At 52.7% G+C, this 17,484-nt stretch overlaps 7 protein-coding genes across 7 annotated transcripts; 4 read left to right on the top strand and 3 right to left on the bottom strand.

Moving 5' to 3' along the window:
* Positions 1–811: 811 nt before the first annotated feature.
* On the top strand, positions 812–4,879 carry V8C40DRAFT_258401 (cytoskeletal protein-binding protein SLA1). Its single transcript, XM_083218709.1, has 4 exons — positions 812–1,236; positions 1,420–2,785; positions 2,862–4,631; positions 4,699–4,879. The coding sequence occupies exons 1-4, from the start codon at positions 1,039–1,041 to the stop codon at positions 4,722–4,724; spliced, it is 3,360 nt and encodes a 1,119-aa protein (XP_083067687.1). The 5' UTR covers positions 812–1,038; the 3' UTR covers positions 4,725–4,879.
* Positions 4,880–5,269: 390 nt separating this feature from the next.
* V8C40DRAFT_278276 (mitochondrial carrier domain-containing protein) lies at positions 5,270–7,690 on the top strand (the record flags this gene model as incomplete). Its single annotated transcript, XM_083221050.1, has 2 exons — positions 5,270–6,489; positions 6,742–7,690. The coding sequence occupies 2 exons, from the start codon at positions 5,270–5,272 to the stop codon at positions 7,688–7,690; spliced, it is 2,169 nt and encodes a 722-aa protein (XP_083067686.1).
* A 100-nt stretch (positions 7,691–7,790) lies between these two features.
* Positions 7,791–10,334, bottom strand: V8C40DRAFT_258393 (uncharacterized protein). Its single transcript, XM_083218708.1, has 2 exons — positions 8,225–10,334; positions 7,791–8,159 (listed from the first exon to the last, which is right to left on the bottom strand). The coding sequence occupies exons 1-2, from the start codon at positions 10,184–10,186 to the stop codon at positions 7,920–7,922; spliced, it is 2,202 nt and encodes a 733-aa protein (XP_083067685.1). The 5' UTR covers positions 10,187–10,334; the 3' UTR covers positions 7,791–7,919.
* A 606-nt stretch (positions 10,335–10,940) lies between these two features.
* V8C40DRAFT_258391 (DUF3602 domain-containing protein) lies at positions 10,941–12,129 on the top strand. Its single transcript, XM_083218707.1, has 2 exons — positions 10,941–11,437; positions 11,561–12,129. The coding sequence occupies exons 1-2, from the start codon at positions 11,238–11,240 to the stop codon at positions 11,784–11,786; spliced, it is 426 nt and encodes a 141-aa protein (XP_083067684.1). The 5' UTR covers positions 10,941–11,237; the 3' UTR covers positions 11,787–12,129.
* V8C40DRAFT_130935 (uroporphyrinogen decarboxylase HEM12) lies at positions 12,085–13,679 on the bottom strand. The gene is made up of 4 exons (XM_083211058.1): positions 13,435–13,679; positions 12,833–13,368; positions 12,348–12,741; positions 12,085–12,282 (listed from the first exon to the last, which is right to left on the bottom strand). The coding sequence occupies exons 1-4, from the start codon at positions 13,451–13,453 to the stop codon at positions 12,209–12,211; spliced, it is 1,023 nt and encodes a 340-aa protein (XP_083067683.1). The 5' UTR covers positions 13,454–13,679; the 3' UTR covers positions 12,085–12,208.
* Positions 13,680–13,746: 67 nt separating this feature from the next.
* V8C40DRAFT_130903 (uncharacterized protein) lies at positions 13,747–17,371 on the bottom strand. Its single transcript, XM_083211057.1, has one exon. The coding sequence runs from the start codon at positions 16,954–16,956 to the stop codon at positions 14,464–14,466; it is 2,493 nt and encodes an 830-aa protein (XP_083067681.1). The 5' UTR covers positions 16,957–17,371; the 3' UTR covers positions 13,747–14,463.
* V8C40DRAFT_258387 (Rab5-interacting protein-domain-containing protein) lies at positions 13,759–14,450 on the top strand. Its single transcript, XM_083218706.1, has 2 exons — positions 13,759–13,960; positions 14,037–14,450. The coding sequence occupies exons 1-2, from the start codon at positions 13,895–13,897 to the stop codon at positions 14,325–14,327; spliced, it is 357 nt and encodes a 118-aa protein (XP_083067682.1). The 5' UTR covers positions 13,759–13,894; the 3' UTR covers positions 14,328–14,450.
* Positions 17,372–17,484: the final 113 nt, after the last annotated feature.

Below are 17,484 nucleotides of genomic sequence, written 5' to 3'. Positions count from 1 at the left end.
TTCCAACTAGGGGACAGCATATTAAGTCTGCCTAGAAGATGATGATGGCGGTGCTATTGTCCTCTGCAAGATTCCCAGTACAGTATTCAGCATCAATGGATCCATAGCAAACTCGGAGCGTTGTTAGATAGCGAGCAAGCTTTGGGTGCTGAATGGCTGGGCGCTCCCTTGATTCCACACTCAGGCTAATCTCCACAGCGCCTGTACCCGCCCCCAAGCAGTACCTGGAGTACCTGTTAGTGCTAAGGTGTGGTACCTGTACTAATCTGTGCTAGCACATGGTACGTTTGCTTCCAGCTGCATCTGTGCTCTCCTTGTGCCTGAAAAGCTATGACGACGGCTTCTGTCCGTTTTCCGTGCTGCTAGGCGAGCTGATGAGGGGTATATGGAATGGAGGTTTTAATAGCGCTAATTACAAATTCGCTAGTTGAAGTGTCCTATCCATGCTGCATCGCATGGAATCGGCAGCGTTGTGTCAAGGTGATTGATATGATATCCAAGCATCATATAACAGTGCCTAGGTACCTATATCATAGATGCAACAAGGCGTACACCAAGGAAATAAATCAAGATAAAATAAACAAATTATGCTCTTTATAAATAAGAACCTATATATACCTATGCATAGCTTATTTACCTTAAAAATTCCAACTTACCTATTGAGAATTGGGGGGCTGCTACAAATTAAACCAAACAAGGCTGAGGTAATAATTACTATAGGAGACTGGTGGGCAGTGCTGCGTGCGGTGGATCCTCCAATAGCATCTGGGTAACAAGGTCGTCGACAGGGGGTCGCTCCGTACTCCGTACTCTTCATCCCTCTCGCTGTCGCAACCACGGAGTGCTACCTTAGTACTAGGTAGGTATGGAGTACACTCGCTAGCACTGCTAGGGACTGGCTTGCTTTTCGTCACTCAATACAGACAAGACAGCCCTCTTCACTGCCAGGCCACGCAACGAGGTGCATTGCATTCCACCGCGTCGGAACCATCCGCATTTCGAGCGTCGAGCTGCGTCCATCGGGGCAACCAAGGCGAAATGGGCTTCCTGGGAATCTACCGCGCCATCTATGACTACACTCCTAACGAGGATGCCGAGTTAGCCATCAAGCAGGGCGACCTGCTGTACATCCTCGAGAAGAATGACGATGACGGCTGGTGGAAGGCCAAGAAGAAGGCCGGCACCGATGACGAGGATGAGCCTTCTGGCTTGATTCCGAATAACTACGTTGAAAAGGTATACCTATTATCGCTCCCCCGTGCCCCCGAGTCCCCGTGTTCCGGCCCAATCTCGATCCTCGACTCGACCAACGTCAGCTTGTCCAAGAGCTGGCCGAGCTGCTGCTCTCCGTACATTCGCGAATAGGCGACTTCACACTGGGATGCGCAAGCCAAGCTAACCATCGCGTCCGCAATCTAGGCCGAGACGGTGGGCCATGCCCGTGCCATCTACGAATATACTCGCCAAACCGACGAGGAGCTGTCCTTCTCCGAAGATGCCGTGCTAGAGGTCTTCGACACCACTGACGAGGATTGGATTCTTGCCGGAGTAGACGGCGAGTATGGCTTTGTTCCCGCAAACTATATCGAGCTCCAGGCTGCTGCTCCTGCAAGTGCGCCATCGGTGCCGGCGGCCCCAGCATTACCAAGGCGGCCACCATCCCAGAGCATCGCGACCGATGACAGCACTCCCCCGTCTGATGAAGCACCGGCTGCATCTCCCGCGATTGCAGCTCCTGCGGCTGCCGATCCAGCAGTCGCCCTTGCCAGCCTGATTCAAAACCAAAATCGGCAATCCACAAGGGAGCCCATGACACTCAGGTTCAAAGAGCCGGAGTTGTCTGATGAGGAGTCTATTAGGTCACCCGCTCTGCCCTCGCGGCCACGCCCACAGTCTCAAGCATATTCAGTGTCGTCGGAGCAGCCAGCCAAGCCAGAGCGAACCCCCGAATCCCAACCCAAAGGGCATTTGATCCCTGGTAACTTCCACCTGTATAACATCAACGAGATGGTATCGGTTATGGGCAAGAAGAAGAAAATGCCGACAACTCTGGGCATAAATCTCTTGACCGGTACGATCCTTATCGCGCCCGAACGAGCTGAGAACGACCCCCCTCAAGAATGGACTGCCGATAAGATGACCCATTACTCTCGCGAAGGCAAACACGTCTTTATGGAGCTTGTCAAACCAAGTAAGAGCATTGATTTTCATGCCGGAGCTAAGGACACTGCAGAAGAAATTGTATCTTCTCTCGGTGAGCTTGCAGGTGCTTCTCGGGCAGAGGGACTACGAGAGGTGATTGCGGCAGGCTCCCAAAAGCGTCAAAGAAAGGGAACCATTCTCTATGACTTCATGGCACAAGGTGAAGACGAGGTGACCGTTGCTGCAGGCGATGAGGTGGCCATTATTGATGATTCAAGGAGCGAGGATTGGTGGCAAGTTCGCCGCCTGAAGAATGGCAAAGAAGGTGTTGTCCCGAGCAGTTATATCGAATTCTCAGGCACAATCACGCCACCACTCGTGCAGTCAGCAACAGGGCCGTCTGGAGGCAATTCAGCTAGATCGGCCGTTGAGCAAAATCGCCTGGATGAGATACGACTTACGAAAGAGGCAATAAAGGCTGCTAGCAGGGAGCCTCAGCAGCAACAGGTAGGCCAAGGAATGCCTTTACCTCGAAGAGGTAGCAGTCTCATAGCTCCGAATGATGGTAACACTTTGGGACAACAGCGGCCTCGACGCGAGAATGGACGAAACGATAGTGGCAGCCATGCTTCAAGCAAATCCAGTGAGTTTTCTGTTTCCTCCCAAATGAGAATTGCATAACCAAAGGCATTGGCGGAAAACTGACACTCATATGATAGAACCTGATGCATCCAAAGTCCGAGTATGGACAGATCGATCAAAGTCATTCAGTGTCGAGGCTCAATTCCTTGGGCTCAAAGATGGCAAGCTACACCTCCACAAAATGAATGGCGTAAAGATTGCTGTACCAATAGCCAAGATGTCGCACGAGGACCTTGTATATGTTGAGAATCTCACCGGAATATCTCTGGACGATGAGAGACCCCTTGCCGATGTCAAACGAGCGTCAAAAGTCCCGGAACAGCCAAAGCCCGCTCCCGTTGGAGCTTCCGTGGACAAGGGCCCAGAATACGACTGGTTTCAATTTTTCCTTTCTTGCGATGTCGCTGTTGGCCTTTGCGAACGTTATGCTCAGGCATTTACAAGGGATTCTATGGATGAGAGCGTCCTACCAGACGTCGATGCCGGCGTCCTACGGAACCTGGGCTTGAGAGAAGGAGATATCATCAAGGTAATGCGTACTCTGGATGCCAAGTTTGGACGCACCAAAGCCAATGGCGATGCCGATGGCGGTCTCTTTTCAGGTCCTGGCGGTGCTCTGCGGAATAACACAAGGAAGGGTCGGCCAGCCCCTGCAGTCCAAACCGGCGATGTGGTCGATGCCGCCGTTTTCTCAACCAAGGAGGCACCTAGCTCTGGCGAGACGGTGGCGGCGAAACCGGCGTCTCCTGCAAGTCCGGTGAAGGAGCCCAAGCGTCCTGCGGGAGGATTCGACGACGATGCCTGGGATGTGAAGCCCACAAAACAAGAACAGCAAGCACAACCGCAGCCGGCAGCGCCAGCAGCGGAGGCCCCAAAGAATGTAGAGCCTGCTCCCGCCCCAGCTCCCGCTCCCGCGCCTGTTGCCCTTACCGGATCTCTACAAGAGCTTTCCTTGCTATCAACACCATTGGAGCCTAGCAAGATCGAACCAAAGCCTCAGCCTCTGGCTCCGCTGCCGAGCGAACCGCAGCTGTCTGCACCCGCGCCCCAGCAGCCGCTCCTCGGAGCAAGCCCATCCTTCTTTTCAACAATGCCGCAGCCCAACCAGGTTTCGGCCCAGCCCTCGCTTACTGGAGTTCATATCTCTCCGAAATCTCTAGGAAGACAGCGGCCTCTGGCGCCGTCTATCTCGCCGCCAGTCCAAGGCTCTCTTGTCGTTCCGCCACCACCACAGCGACCTCTTTCTGCTCCGCAGTCGACTCTTCAGCAGGGCATGTTTCAAGCACCCGCGCTCGTCCCTCAGGTCACCGGTCTCGTCCAAGGCCAGGTTGCACCACCGGGTCAAAGCCTCAACGACATTACACAGGCCCGGCTGCAGCAGCAATATGCTGCCCAGCTGCAGCAAAACATTCAGCCAATTCAGCCAATGCTGACGGGATACATTGGACCCCAACAGACCGGCCTCCCCCAATTCCCTCAAGGTGCTCCCGGGCCGTACTTGCAGCCTATGCTGACTGGTGCACCTGGCTATATCGACCCCAGCCGCATTAGCCAATATGGAGGACTTCAGCCCCAACCAACCGGCTTCCAGCCGTCTCTGGGCCAGTCTCCCTTTGGCACCGGCAGCATCAACAACTATCTACCGCCGCCTCTGCAGCCCCAGCAGACTGGATTCCAGTCTCTGCAGCCACTTCAACAAGGAGCCAATAATGAGTTGAAGGCACCTATGCAGCCTCTTGTACCCCAAAAGACTGGACCTCCTCCGCCAGTCCGATTCGGCGTCACGCCGGAAACGAAGAAGTTGACGCCTCAGCCAACCGGCCGACGGGCCAACCTGTCCCAAGCGAGTAAGTTTTCTTTCTTCCTGTGCTCCATTGCTGCTGTGACTAACAAGATTCTTCTCTTTTCTTATAGCTCCTGAAAATCCGTTCGGTTTCTAGACGGAACATCCCGCAACCACACTTGTTATATATAGCTACTTATATAGTCTGATTTAACGTATTAAAACTGTCTGCTTAAATCTAGCCTTTATAATGAGTAGAACGCTAGAAATAAGATTCTAAATTTTAAGTAATTTTAATATAAAGAGATGTTGCATAGATGATTTTGTTGAATGTCTGATCGGCCCATTTTCTCAAACATAGAACGATATGTAGGTGCAGCTGGAGACGTAATGCGGGAGAGTCCATGAGTGTCGGTGATCAAGGTTAGCACTGGGGCGGCTAAATTTCCAGGGGCCGATGGTGCTAACGATTAGCACCCTACAGTACAGGAACCCATTGCTAGCAGTGCTATACCCGCGGTTTCCCCTGTGCAGCTCGGTATGCGCTACGTGGTGTTATTTGATTGCGATTTCTACTCGACCTGATCTTGATACTCACCACCCATTGCCTCACCTCACCTATCAGCCCCCTTTCAAGCCTTTCAACCGCGACAACCAATGAATATTCTGTAACACTGCATTTGCAGTCCCCCGTCTCCCGCCATGGCAGAAGCATTGCAAGACCTGCTGGGCATTGAGCAGAAAGTTGATGCCACAACGTTGGATTACATCTCATACCTGGCAGGACAGCCCGTCGATGCCCTACGGTCGTCAGAACGCCAGCTTCTCTCACAGGCGTCCAACTCGGCCCTGCTCTCCATCCAAAGCCTCTCCAAGAAGTCGTACAAGGCCGTCGTTGGCTCAGCTGATAGCCATGCGTCTTTGCGAGAGTCAATTCCCGCCCTGTCGGGCAACGCGGTGCAGCTGAGCCGGCTCATCTCCAACCTGGACTCGCAAGTCGAGCACTTTTCCACCAGCGTCAGTAAGGCTGGCGACAACAAGTCGATTGCGCGGCGGAAGCAGGTGCTGAAGCTGCTGGAAAACGCCGACCGCCTGACGGATCTCATGCAAGTTCCTACTCTCCTGTCGTCGACCGCCAACATCTCCCCCCTTGGTTTCTCATCCACGCTGGACTTGTATGGCCACATCCAGCGGCTTGGAGCGCTGTATCCAAACTCGCAGCTTGTCTCTGACGTCTTGAGGGAGTCTGAAGCTTCTATTCATCGGCTTGCTACTGATCTCGTCAACACCCTCAAGGCGCCGAACCTGAAGCTGGCTGCGACGCTGCGCACGGTAGGATGGCTTAAACGTGCTATCCCCGACCTCGTCTCTTGGGCACCAGCACAGGATATGATTCCAGCTGTTTTCTTGATATGTCGTTTTATTACACTAGCTGCCACTCTTGATGCGCTGGAGCCTCTGCGGCTACTAGCAGAAGATGAACGCCTCAGTCAAGCAAAGCCTGGACAGTCGCGGCCCAGCGGGCAGCACACGGAACGATTCCTGAAGCGTTTCATTGAAGTTTTCCGAGAACACAGCTTTGGCATTGTCTCCATGTCTAAGAGCGTAGACACAAACCTTGGAGGCACAGGACCTGATAGTCTTGATCTTCTTCATCCTCTGCCCTCAGCGCTATCTACATTCCCCATCCATCTGGTCAACATGTTGCTTGAGCCACTTCGCATCTATCTGCCCGCTGTCAAGGATAAGGTTGCTCGAGAAAGTATCCTAACTCAAGTGCTCTACTGTGCCGGCAGCTTGGGCAGACTAGGCGCTGACTTTGGCATGCTGTTAGCCATGATTGGGGTCACTGAGTGGGTGGATTTGGTTAAGCGCCATAGGCTCCTCGCAGGCCGACTGGAGTCTGTTATCGGCGATTACCGGTAAACCCACCAAAAGCCTCGACTCGACCATTTTCATTTACACACTGTGTGCGAATGCGTCATTGCAAACCTCGGAGCTGTGAGCATTACAAACCCTCTGAACAACAGCAGCTACGACAACAACCGAGAGCGAGCATGAGGGTCAGGGTTTGGGTCTGGATGAAGATATAGAGATCATGAGTACATCATCGGCATCACCAGCAAAACCAGCTGCGGCAGGTGCGCATTTCACAATGGCATGTTCTCTGCAAGTTTCTCATCACAGTCATTAGCGCAACACTTTGTCTTTGGTCTTGGATCGGGAGTAGCATCTGCTGTTTTGCTGCAGCCGCTGGACCTCCTAAAGACACGAACACAGCAATCCGGGCGTCCCTCGCTGCTCATAGGCATTTGGCGAGAGCTCACACAGTCACCACAGCCGATTCGAGCTCTTTGGAGAGGGACGCTGCCTTCCTCTCTTCGCACGGGGTTTGGATCAGCTTTGTACTTTACATCACTCAATTCCCTTCGCCAGTTCCTTCAAAAGTCCAATGCCTTCAGCCAGAAGATTCATGCGCGCAGCTCTTCGTCCAGCTTGCCTACGTTGACGCCAACGGCGAACATGGTCTCAGGAGCAGTGGCACGCACATGGGCGGGCTTTGTCATGATGCCTTTGACGGTCATCAAGGTCCGTTTCGAATCTAGCCTCTATTCCTACCCAACCATGTGGGCTGCTGTGAAAGACATTCATCGCCAGGGAGGGCTCAGAGGCTTCTTCGCCGGCTTCGGCGCGACTGCAATCCGGGATGGCCCTTACGCAGGCATGTACGTGACCATCTACGAGGTGTTGAAGAGGAGACTCTCATCATTAGCGTCCCGCAACGCTTCCTCGAGTGAGGGAACAAAGAGCATGACCTCCTCCATGGCCAGCTCGGTAAACTTTGCGTCGGCGATTCTGGCAGGGACAACCTGCTCGGCCATATCAAACCCGATAGACGTCTGCAAGACGCGCATCCAGCTGCAGCCTGAACGATATCGGAATTTACTCCATGCCGGCTACAGGATGGTGGTGGAAGAAGGTTTCCGGTCGCTGTGGCGCGGCCTGGGCCTCAGGATGAGCCGAAAAGCATTGAGCTCGGCGCTCTCGTGGACAATATACGAAGAACTCATACGGAGGTATACCAGCAATTATGGAACAAGGCAAAGTCTCAAGTCAGTGTAATGAATGCGAGCGACGAGAGCAGGTGGATATTACAAGTTGGGGCAATCTAATAGGTGACAAGATCTTCACTCAATTGTTTTTTATGGTCAACACTCAAAGGTAGCCTCAAATCAATAAATTCATAAATAAATAAATCAATAAATAGCAGTAGAGAGTATACGGACTACATAAAAAGCAGATAAACTTGGCCCGCACATTTCGCAATACATGGTATCATGTCGTGAAGTCATTAAGACGGGCGAGCACCCGCCAAATACATGAGCAGCGCCGGCGACTTGCTCCTCTTTCGGTCGTGCTTGCTGCTGTGCTTCTTGCGAACCCACTCGAAGTCGGGGTCCGAGTGGTGATGCTTCTTCTCCTCGACCATGAGCGTCTTGGTGCGCTTCTCCCGAAGGATCTTGGTGTGCTGCCAAAACTGGTCTTGCTCCCACTCGGGAACCCATCGCTTGATCAAAATATAATCGGGGTCCTGCGTAGACGAAGCGTGTCAGTGTCTGCTTGCTCATGAAACCAAGGGTTGGAATCAAAACTTACATTATCATATTCATACTCGATCTGGAATGTTCGCAGCGTCTCAATCGAGAGGTATCGACGGGCCATTCTGGTGTAAGTCGGGCGTTCCACCGAATGCTCTGGCGCTGGGAGAGCGAGAATCGGGGGTCCCATTGGAGCATGGGGAGACATGGGAGCATGAGGTGCCATAGGAAGCTGAGGGGCCGCAGGAGCAGGCGAGGTGACCTTCTTGTTGCTGAGGATGGCCTCAATAGCATGCTCGTCGAGGCCCGACTTGAGAAGGTCGTCGTGCAGGCGACGCTTGTACTCCTTGTCCATTCGCTCCTTTTCCTCCTTCTCGCGGGCAATGCGGTCTGCCTCAGCCCTCTTGTACTTCTCGACGGCTTCGTGAGCCTCCCTCTCACGTCGGCGCTTCTCCTCGAGAGCTTCTTCCTCCTCCTTGAGGCGCTTGAGCTCGAGCTCCTTCTTGATGCGCTTCTCCATGTCAGCTTCGGCCTCGCGCTTCTTGATGCCCTCAATCTGTGAATGCGCCTGGCGAAGCTCCATCTCGTCACGATATTCCTTATCGCGGCGCTTCTTCTCTTCGGCAGCCTTGCGCGATTCTTCAGCAGCGTGCTCCTCCTCCTTGAGGCGCTTGAACTCGAGCTCCCTCAGCATACGCTTCTCATTCTCGGCATCGGCCTCACGCTTCCTGATGATGTCAAGTTGTCGCTGTGCATAGCGAAGCTCAGCGTCATCACGGAACTCCCTTTCAAGCCGTCGTCTCTCCTCAGCGGCGTCAGCGGCATCTTCCTCCTCCTTGAGGCGCCTATACTCAATCTCCTTGGTTATGCGCTTCTCGACCTGCATCTCAGACTCACGCTTCTTCATCTCTTCGAGTTGTCGTTGCGTAAAGCGATGTTCTGCATCTTCGCGGAAGTGGCTTTCGAGCCGTCGTTTTTCCTCGGCAGCTTCAGCAGCATCCTCATCTTCCTTGAGGCGCTTATACTCAATCTCCTTGGTGATGCGCTTCTCCACCATCATTTCGGATTCACGCTTTCTGATTTCATCAAGCTGCCGTTGGGTGAGACGATGCTCTGCATCTTCAGCATACTGCTTTTCAAGTCGCCGCTTCAATTCGGCAGCTTCTTCGGCAGCTCCCATCTCCTTGAGACGCTTGTACTCGTACTCATCTCTGATGCGCTTCTCCACATCTGCCTCAGCGTTGTGTCTCTTCATCTCATCGAGCTGTCGCTGCGTAAGACGAAGCTCCGCTTCATCGCGGTACTCCTTTTCAAGTCGCCGTCTTTCCTCAGCAGCTTCTCCAGCAGCTCCTTCTTCCTTGAGGCGCTTGTATTCGAGTTCCTTAGTGATGCGTCTCTCGATGTCTTCATCGTGAGTGCGCCTCTTCATATCATCAAGCTGTCGCTGTGTAAGGCGGAGCTCTGCTTCCTCGCGGTATTGCGCCTCGAGACGGCGGTGCTCTTTGTCGCGCTCAGTGCTGAGTCGCATCTCGTCCAGCTGACGGCGGGCCTGCTCTGCCTCCCACATTTCTCGCGTCATGTGGCCCGTTCGAGACTGCGAGCGGGAGCTGGACCGAGAGCTGGAACGGGAGCGGGAGCGGCGGCGATAGACATTTCGGCGGCTGCGGCGCGGGCTATCATCGCTCAGGTCCTCGTCGGACGAATGCTCGTTGTAGATACGGTTGTTGATGATGATGGGAGCAGGCGCAGGCGCAGGAGGGGCCGGGGCAGCAGGGCCCAAAGCCGTACGGCTATCACGAGGGCTCTCGCGAGGCGGCGATCGAGTGCGCGAGACAGCCCTGGTGATGGCCGTGGTGCGTTCTGTGGTGCGAATATCCGGCCTGAGAAAGCTGGGCCCGTCATATTGAGATCCCCGCACCGACGGGTTCGTCACGTAACGGACTCCCGGCGGCGACTGGCGACGGGTGACATGGATGTTGTATCGCTCCCTCTCCTCGTCGGAGGAGTAGCGGCTAGCCATGGTGAGCTTTTGTTCGTCAAGTTTGAACCATGCGATGAAAGAAGACAGCGAAAAAAAAAAGAACAGCAGATGAAAGACTCAACTCGAGTCACCCTCAAAGAACAAAACAAGGCAGATAACAAGGCAGGAAATGTGGGGGGAGGGGGAGGTTACATGGCCGGTGAAAAAGCTGCTCGTACCTCTTTATACTGGATGCGGCTCAGGATCGGCTCCACAGGGTGCCAAACAGCAGCTGCATGTGCAGGCATGTGCAGGTACCGCTTCGTGCATGATTCCGGTGGTGAAGCGTCATTTGTTTTGTCGCAGTCGCCCTCATTAGCGCTTATCGTGATGCAGCAGCTGAGGGTGGGCGTGGTGGTTGGACGGGCAGGATTGGGTGTGAGGGGTTATGACATAGTGGAGCGGGAGGAGAGTCGATGGCCTTGATTTTAGTCAAAGAAAGGAAAATGAGAAAAAATACACACACCACCCTCGGCAATTTATGCTATATATAACATAGTAGATTGCGATGATGTCGACGACGATGATGGTGATGATGATACTTGTTGGTGTTGTAAATAAAGGGAATATTTGGTGGCTTGTTACACAGTATTTGTTTATTTATTTGTGGACTGATATTTCGGGAGATTTTCATAATACAACATAACCTTAGTACCACCAACAGAGGAACGAGTACTAAAACACTGTACCCGGTACCTGTTAAATACGCACAGTGTGTCCTGTTCACATGAGTTGGTCCAAATTACTCGCACGAGTACAGCATGTATGTAGCTAGCAAATGTCGTCAAATCAAGACAGAATCGCTCCGGCTGCACCCCTTGCCGCTTCCGTCCTAGCCCACGCTTAATGCAAAGAAGCCCCTCTAGCGCTGAGAAAAGTCCCCTGTGGCAGATGACCCGCCGGCCCGTAAGGCTACCAAACTCTCACATCCTCCCCCCCATCATCTTCCCGAGGCTGGGTGAATCATATTGCGCCTCTCAGAAAAAAAAAGGCATAAGATCGCCAACCTTATATATACCTACATTCCCGTCTCATACATACACAACGCCATATGGCTGCTCAGTTCGCTTCCCATGGCCGCGGCGGCGCGGGCAACATGGCCGATGCCGCACAGTCGCCAAAGATCAACCCTTCGGATCTCGAGACCCCCGTGCTGAAAACGGCGGTTGTTACGACTGGCCGAGGGGGCACTGGCAACATGGCTCAGAACAACGACCCTCGCGAGACTCGTCTTCGCCAGGACGTTAAGGCGTAAGTTTTGGCTCTTTTCGACTGTTCCCCCTCTCTGCTCTGCTTTGTTGGGTGGAGGGGAACATGTCTCTCTAGTACACTCCGAATCATGCATGCAGTTTCTAACAAAGAATTTGTTTGTAGCGTCCCTCGGCGACTTAGTGCAGGAGCCCAGTACGTTGGCCGTGGCGGCGCTGGCAACGTATTCAAAGGCGAGGACGAACTCGAAGAACTGGCGCGCAACCGTAGCGTGGAGCAAGCCATCGACGAAACCCCCGAGAGAGAATCGGACAAGTCCTCTGACAAGTCGGCCGAAAGGACTGAGAAGACGGAGACAAAGAGACGATGGCTGTTTGGCAAGAAGCAATAAAGCGTCGACGAATTCCCCTGTTTCTACCTCTTCCCCTTCTCTTTCCCCCTCTCACTCCTCTCCTCTCCTCCTTCTCCTCATCTCTCTCTTCTTCAAATTCCCCGGTTTTTTAGAAACTACTTTGTTCATGGTGTTTGGAATTCGTAGGGCGCATTTCGTCATGGTTCGTGTTTAGGTACGGAGTCTTCTCGGTGGTAACCAAAAAAAAGATTGTTTGTGGGCTTCAATTAGGAAACGGCATCCAAAACCAAAAGGGTATTTCAACAGACGGAGCGATTCTTGGTTTTTAGATCGGGCTTACAATACAGCTTGTCATTTCAATATACTATTCTGACTCTGCCGCTGAATTGAGAGCCGGCCGCCTTTTGCACTTTTTTTTTCTTTCACTTTCGTTTTATTTTCTCCTCCCCGTTGCCACAGCATCAGGGCTTGGTCAGGCGATGGATTTCTTCAAAGAAGAACTTGAGGTTATCGGGGTTGACACCAGGGGTGATACCTGTGGACAATATGATTTAGTAATGATGAAACGAAATAACGGTCCTCCGGGTGTATATATCTTACCGTGGCCCAAGTTGGCGATCCAGCCCTTGTTATTACCGGTCCAAAAGCCCTTAACCATGGTCTCAACAGCCTCGGTAATGGCGGCCTTTGAGCCATACAAGCATCCGGGGTCGGCGTTACCCTGGAAGACAACGTTCCTGTCGCCTCGAATCTTCACAGCCTCGGCGGCGTCTTGCAGCCAATCCATGCCGACGACATTGTAGCCCAGGTTGCACACTGAATCGAGAGCGTACCAAGCGCCCTTGGGGAACACCGTCATGGGGACCTTCTCCAGGCCCAGCTCTTGCAGCTTCAGCGGTAGCTTTTGCGCAATGTGGGCAAGGTAAGGCTCAGAAAATTCCTTGAAGGAAGCAGGAGACAACTCTCCAGCCCATGAGTCAAACACCATCACCGCCTACAAACCACTGTTATTAGCTACTTCGCCGAGATGGACGGAAATAAAAATAAATAAAAGGCTGAAAACAAAAGGTGGAATAAAGCCATACCTGAGCACCAGCCTTCACCTGAAGAGCCAGGTGGTCTACACAGACATCAGCAATCTTGGCCAGGAGCTTCTTCGACTCCTCCGGGTACTTGTAGATCCATGTCTTGACCTGGGCGAAGAGCTTGGTCCCGCCCCCCTCGACCATGTAGCAGAAGAGCGTCCAAGGAGCACCACAGAAGCCAATCAAGGGAACCCGGCCGGCCAGCTTCTTCCTCGTCAGGGTGATTGCCTTGTAGACGTAGTCGAGCTCGGAGGCAACGTCCACCTCTCGGCCGAGCACCTGCTCGTACTGCCCGTCCGATGGGCTCTGCAGCGGGTTGGGGAAATGGGGACCCTTCTTGTCCACCATCTCCACCTGCATGCCCATGGCCTGGGGAATGACGAGGATATCGGAGAAGATGATGGCGGCGTCCAGCAGGCCCTCGAAGCGCTCGACGGGCTGCAGCGTTAATGTGGAGGCGACCTCGGCATCTCGGCAGCACTCGAAGAAGTCGCGCGTGCCCTTTGCTTCATGGTATTCCGGTAGGTAGCGGCCGGCTGCAAAATCTCGTCAGTTGTCGTTCTACTCCCTCTTCTGCACTGCTCTCGAAACGTAAAACATACCTTGGCGCATCACCCACATGGGAGGTCGTTCCACCTTCTGGCCTATACGGCGCACACAACGTATAAGCACACAACTTAGACTTCAATTCGCAGCATAGCGACTCTACCACAAAGGGCAGATGAATGGCAGAAACCCACCCCACGCCGCTCGCAGCAGCAGGTCGTTCTTCAATGGCTCGAAATTGTGCTCCATGGCGGTCAATGAGGAAAAAATGAGACTGGAATGTGCAGGTGCAGAAGCTCTCGTCACTCGGCCAAGTATAAAAGTAAGCCGCTAGCTTTCCGGTGTCTTGAACCCCACCATCAGTCGGACGTCGGATCCCATCGGCCCGTCATTTTTACGCACTGTGAAGTCCCGCACTAGCCTCAACTCAGCAAGCTGTCTCTACATACAAGCTGTCACCAATCGTCACCACATAATTTCACACTCATTCAGGCGCTCAAGCTCATCACCACAACAATGTCGTCGGAACAGGAGCTTCAGATCAACCCCATTGTCCAGGACTCAGTCGCGCATAACACAAAGGTACGTCCAATTCCCTGCCTCATACCATGAGTCGTGCCACCGTTCTGACTTGTCTAACCTCATCTCCGCGGAGCAGACTCTCACCAATCTCCACAGCTTGACGGCGTCCCTCTTTGGCGTCGGCGCTGGAATCCTTGGTCTCGAGTCTTACTATGGCTTCTTATTTTACATCGCCTTCTCAATAACTACCAGCCTCTTGTTCTACATCCTCCAGATTGCCCCAAGCTCTCTGGGAGAAGGTCGCGCTCCCCTCGACTCTGGTCGTTACTACAGGGGCGCTCTGGAACTCTGGACCAGCGGCATCTTCAATGGCTTGCCTGGATTCATATTGACATGGACTTTATTCTACGGCTTAGTGCGAGCTTGAAAGCTCCTCAGGAAGGGTTGGGTGGCGAATCAAAGTGCGATGCAGACAAAGCGATTATTACTGGTGTCAACCATAATCTATTAAACATAATGAAATAACCCAAAGATATATGCAACTTTCGACATGCATTTCCATTTCAACACACAAGCTCCGTGATCTTTCCAACAAAGCCCTGCAAACCCGATCCATCTTGACTACTATTTCCCATGATGATGACTGATGTCCCTAGCTCAGCCCACTTACGACTATGAACGAATTCCACTGACACTTTGGTCACGGCGCCTCTCGCATCATCTCCGGCCTCATTTGTTCCGGCACGAGGCTGAACAGAGATGTCGAGGATTCGGGCAGCAGTTCTTACACAAGCAAACAGCACATTAACTGTTGTGCCCGGTGGAGGGAACTGGGCTGCACCTTCATCAAATGTCGCCGTAAACCCACGTGAAGCCTGGATGGGGATCTCATTGCCCAGTGTATCGATGGGCAGCGTCGCCATTACCATCCCCCTCTGAATCTGAGGAATATCCGTCAAGGGAGTAAGTTCGGCTTGGCTTGGCTCAAACACGAGGCCTATTGATCCAACTTGGCCAGCTTCCAATGTTCCTACGGGCAGTCGAAGGTTACGGATGCTCACGATGCGCCCTCTCTGCCATTCATCTGCCGCAATGGATGGCGGTGTGCCCTCGGTCCGGGCGCTTTTGACATGTTCTGCTAAAGCTGCATTCAGCATTGGCGATCCACGATCGTCGGCAGATGAATGGCCTTCAGAGCTGGAGGTACGATGTTGACCCGACCAAAATGGTCCTACAACGATGGTTTGCCCGACAGAGAAGCTACCGAGTCCAACAAGGCCGGATACAATGACCCCTTCCGTAGATGGCGAATCGTCCAGCGATCTGGACAAGCTAAATGTGTCATCAATGTGGAAAATGTCTGTCGGTTGCCCTGGCTGTAGAGTTGTTTCTGTAGAATCATGCGCCGGTAGAGGCAGACTTGCTAGTAGAGCATGAACAAGACCGACGCCGACGCCCTTCAAGACACTCGTGAAAACAATAGGGACATGCTTGAGTAGGCCACCATTCTCGGACATGTTCTTAACCAGGCTATTCACTTTGTCCCAGTCCGCCTGTGGAATTTCTGCCAACTGATCTTGTGGCTGTTGATCAGGCTGCAGGAGCTTCGGTATGCGATTTGCATCTCTTATGGCGGCGAGAATTTTTGTCATAGTCTTCTGCAAGGCTACTTTAGACGCGAGATCTAGTTTCGTAATGACAATAGCTAAGGGGACATCGAGCTTGAGCGAAAGATCCAAATGGGCCTTTACCAAGTCCGTATCTCCCGAATCTATTGCGGAGGATGCTGTGTCATGAGCTCGAGGGGTCACCTCGGCGTCATCTGCAGCAATGCAGAGAACCATCCAGTGCGGCGCCCAGTTCATAAGCCCGCGGAAGACGGTATGTCGATATCTCGGGTGGCCACCCGAGTCAGACATAAACACAAGCCGGCCATTGCTAGAATAATCATGAATGTCAACCCATGATTCAATGTTACGATGCGAAAAGCTGAAAATGTGCCTTCCCTCGTATCCGATGAGCTCTTGTGCAATGGAGCTTGTCATTCCGGATGCCATCTCATGGCGATGTTTCAACAGACTCAAGCGACTTTTGCCTCGGCCATTATCCAGAGTACCCGTGGATAATGTCCCCAAGAGACTCGATTTCCCTGACGCTATAGGGCCCGTCAAGGTAACTCGCAGCTGCGGAGTTGTAGACTTGGCATGGCCTGGAACTGTGTTTGACGTAGAAGATTGCAGAGGAGTTCCACCATGAGATGCTTTGTAGCTCCCGCTCTCAGTGAAAGATTTTGAATGCTGCAGCTCAGTATTGGGCGTAATCAATGCTTCAGCCACCCAGAGTTTATCCTGTTTGGTAACCTGAACTGGGTTCTTGGTAGCATCGCCATCGACCTCTGCTATTTCAATCCATTCACAGTCACCCACTATTACCATTCGCAGTACGGCGATGCCGCATCCAAGACTCGCGGCCATGATCCTGAGAGTAGCGATACTCTCATCCAGCTCATCTTTAGTGAGCCCAATGAGTGTTCCGTCATCAGAAACACCTATCTCGTACAGGGCACCCTGCGACTCTTCAAGTCCGGGGATCTGGGTGCCATAGAGATCCAAATTTGCATCATCTTTGCCGTCTGATAACTTTGGTATCCTCACTTCTCTAGAGCTGGTCGCATGATACGGCGACGACTGTTGCAAGCGCCATAGCAGCTGCGTTGTAAGACGTTGGAGACGCTCCTGGCGCGGTTGATTCGACGATGCAGGAGACGCAGAGTACATCGCCGACCCATCCCCAGGCTGGGCGTGAAGCCTGTCTCTCTTCGGATGCACGGTACTCATGTATACATAGCTGCGCCGCGACCGCAAGAGCAAATGCAGCTTGTATTCGATCGGGCCGGTCTGCGGCTCAGCCTCAAGCCTCGTGACACCATACTCAGACAGCAAGCCGGTCTGAGTCACCGCCGCTCCGGATCCCTGAGGGCTGTCTGCATCATCGGCCAGAATCCAGGGCGAAGAGACCCGAGGAGGGTCAGGGTCGTATGTGAAGACAGAGGCCATTGAGGCGGTTTGAAAAACAATTCGATCTGAAAATATCCCTGCTCAACTAATACAATTCAATTCATACTCTCATGGTCCGATATATGTGTACAAAGCAATGTCGAGCAATGAGAATCATTATGGGGAGCGATTGCGATACTGTGCAAGCGATGCGAAGAGCCTCCTGAGGACCAAAGATCACACGTATGAATAAAATGATACGATGAAGGACTGAATGCTGTAAGAAGATGAGAAAGAAAAAAGAATAGACGGTGTATATACAAGAATTTAAATCAGGCCATCAGGTGAAAAATAAAGACGAGGCCATTCGCCATTCAATCAGAGCCAAGCCACTGACCAGCTCAAGTGTGACTCAAGTCTGATGTCTGCCTTGTTGGTAAGGGGAAAGGGATGCCATGCGGTGACATCCTGATGTAACCGGGCTGCAATAGGAATGCAATGTACCTCGAAAGGAGTGTAAGAACCGACAGATGCCGAATCCAGCTAGGTGAATTCTCATGACTAAGATGGCACGGTGCTAATAGCAGT

The sequence above is a fragment of the Trichoderma camerunense genome (assembly GCF_050948025.1).
Source record: "Trichoderma camerunense strain CBS 138272 chromosome Unknown V8C40scaffold_27, whole genome shotgun sequence".
Lineage (NCBI taxonomy): Eukaryota > Fungi > Ascomycota > Sordariomycetes > Hypocreales > Hypocreaceae > Trichoderma > Trichoderma camerunense.
Note: the sequence above shows the minus strand (reverse complement) of the source record. Positions and strands in the feature narration are given on the sequence as shown.

Excerpts from the sequence above, each read along its gene's own strand:
- V8C40DRAFT_130903 (XM_083211057.1), bottom strand. The coding sequence starts at position 16,956 with ATGGCCTCTGTCTTCACATACGACCCTGACCCTCCTCGGGTCTCTTCG.
- V8C40DRAFT_130935 (XM_083211058.1), bottom strand. Across the intron at positions 12,742-12,832 it reads AGGTGAAGGCTGGTGCTCAG|GCGGTGATGGTGTTTGACTC; the intron begins GTATGGCTTTAT and ends AGTGGTTTGTAG. Across the intron at positions 12,283-12,347 it reads GATCGCCAACTTGGGCCACG|GTATCACCCCTGGTGTCAAC; the intron begins GTAAGATATATA and ends TATTGTCCACAG.
- V8C40DRAFT_258393 (XM_083218708.1), bottom strand. The coding sequence starts at position 10,186 with ATGGCTAGCCGCTACTCCTCCGACGAGGAGAGGGAGCGATACAACATC. Across the intron at positions 8,160-8,224 it reads TCGAGTATGAATATGATAAT|GACCCCGATTATATTTTGAT; the intron begins GTAAGTTTTGAT and ends TCGTCTACGCAG.
- V8C40DRAFT_258387 (XM_083218706.1), top strand. The coding sequence starts at position 13,895 with ATGTCGTCGGAACAGGAGCTTCAGATCAACCCCATTGTCCAGGACTCA. Across the intron at positions 13,961-14,036 it reads CAGTCGCGCATAACACAAAG|ACTCTCACCAATCTCCACAG; the intron begins GTACGTCCAATT and ends TCCGCGGAGCAG.
- V8C40DRAFT_258401 (XM_083218709.1), top strand. The coding sequence starts at position 1,039 with ATGGGCTTCCTGGGAATCTACCGCGCCATCTATGACTACACTCCTAAC. Across the intron at positions 2,786-2,861 it reads CCATGCTTCAAGCAAATCCA|AACCTGATGCATCCAAAGTC; the intron begins GTGAGTTTTCTG and ends CTCATATGATAG. Across the intron at positions 4,632-4,698 it reads GGCCAACCTGTCCCAAGCGA|CTCCTGAAAATCCGTTCGGT; the intron begins GTAAGTTTTCTT and ends CTTTTCTTATAG.
- V8C40DRAFT_258391 (XM_083218707.1), top strand. The coding sequence starts at position 11,238 with ATGGCTGCTCAGTTCGCTTCCCATGGCCGCGGCGGCGCGGGCAACATG. Across the intron at positions 11,438-11,560 it reads CTTCGCCAGGACGTTAAGGC|CGTCCCTCGGCGACTTAGTG; the intron begins GTAAGTTTTGGC and ends ATTTGTTTGTAG.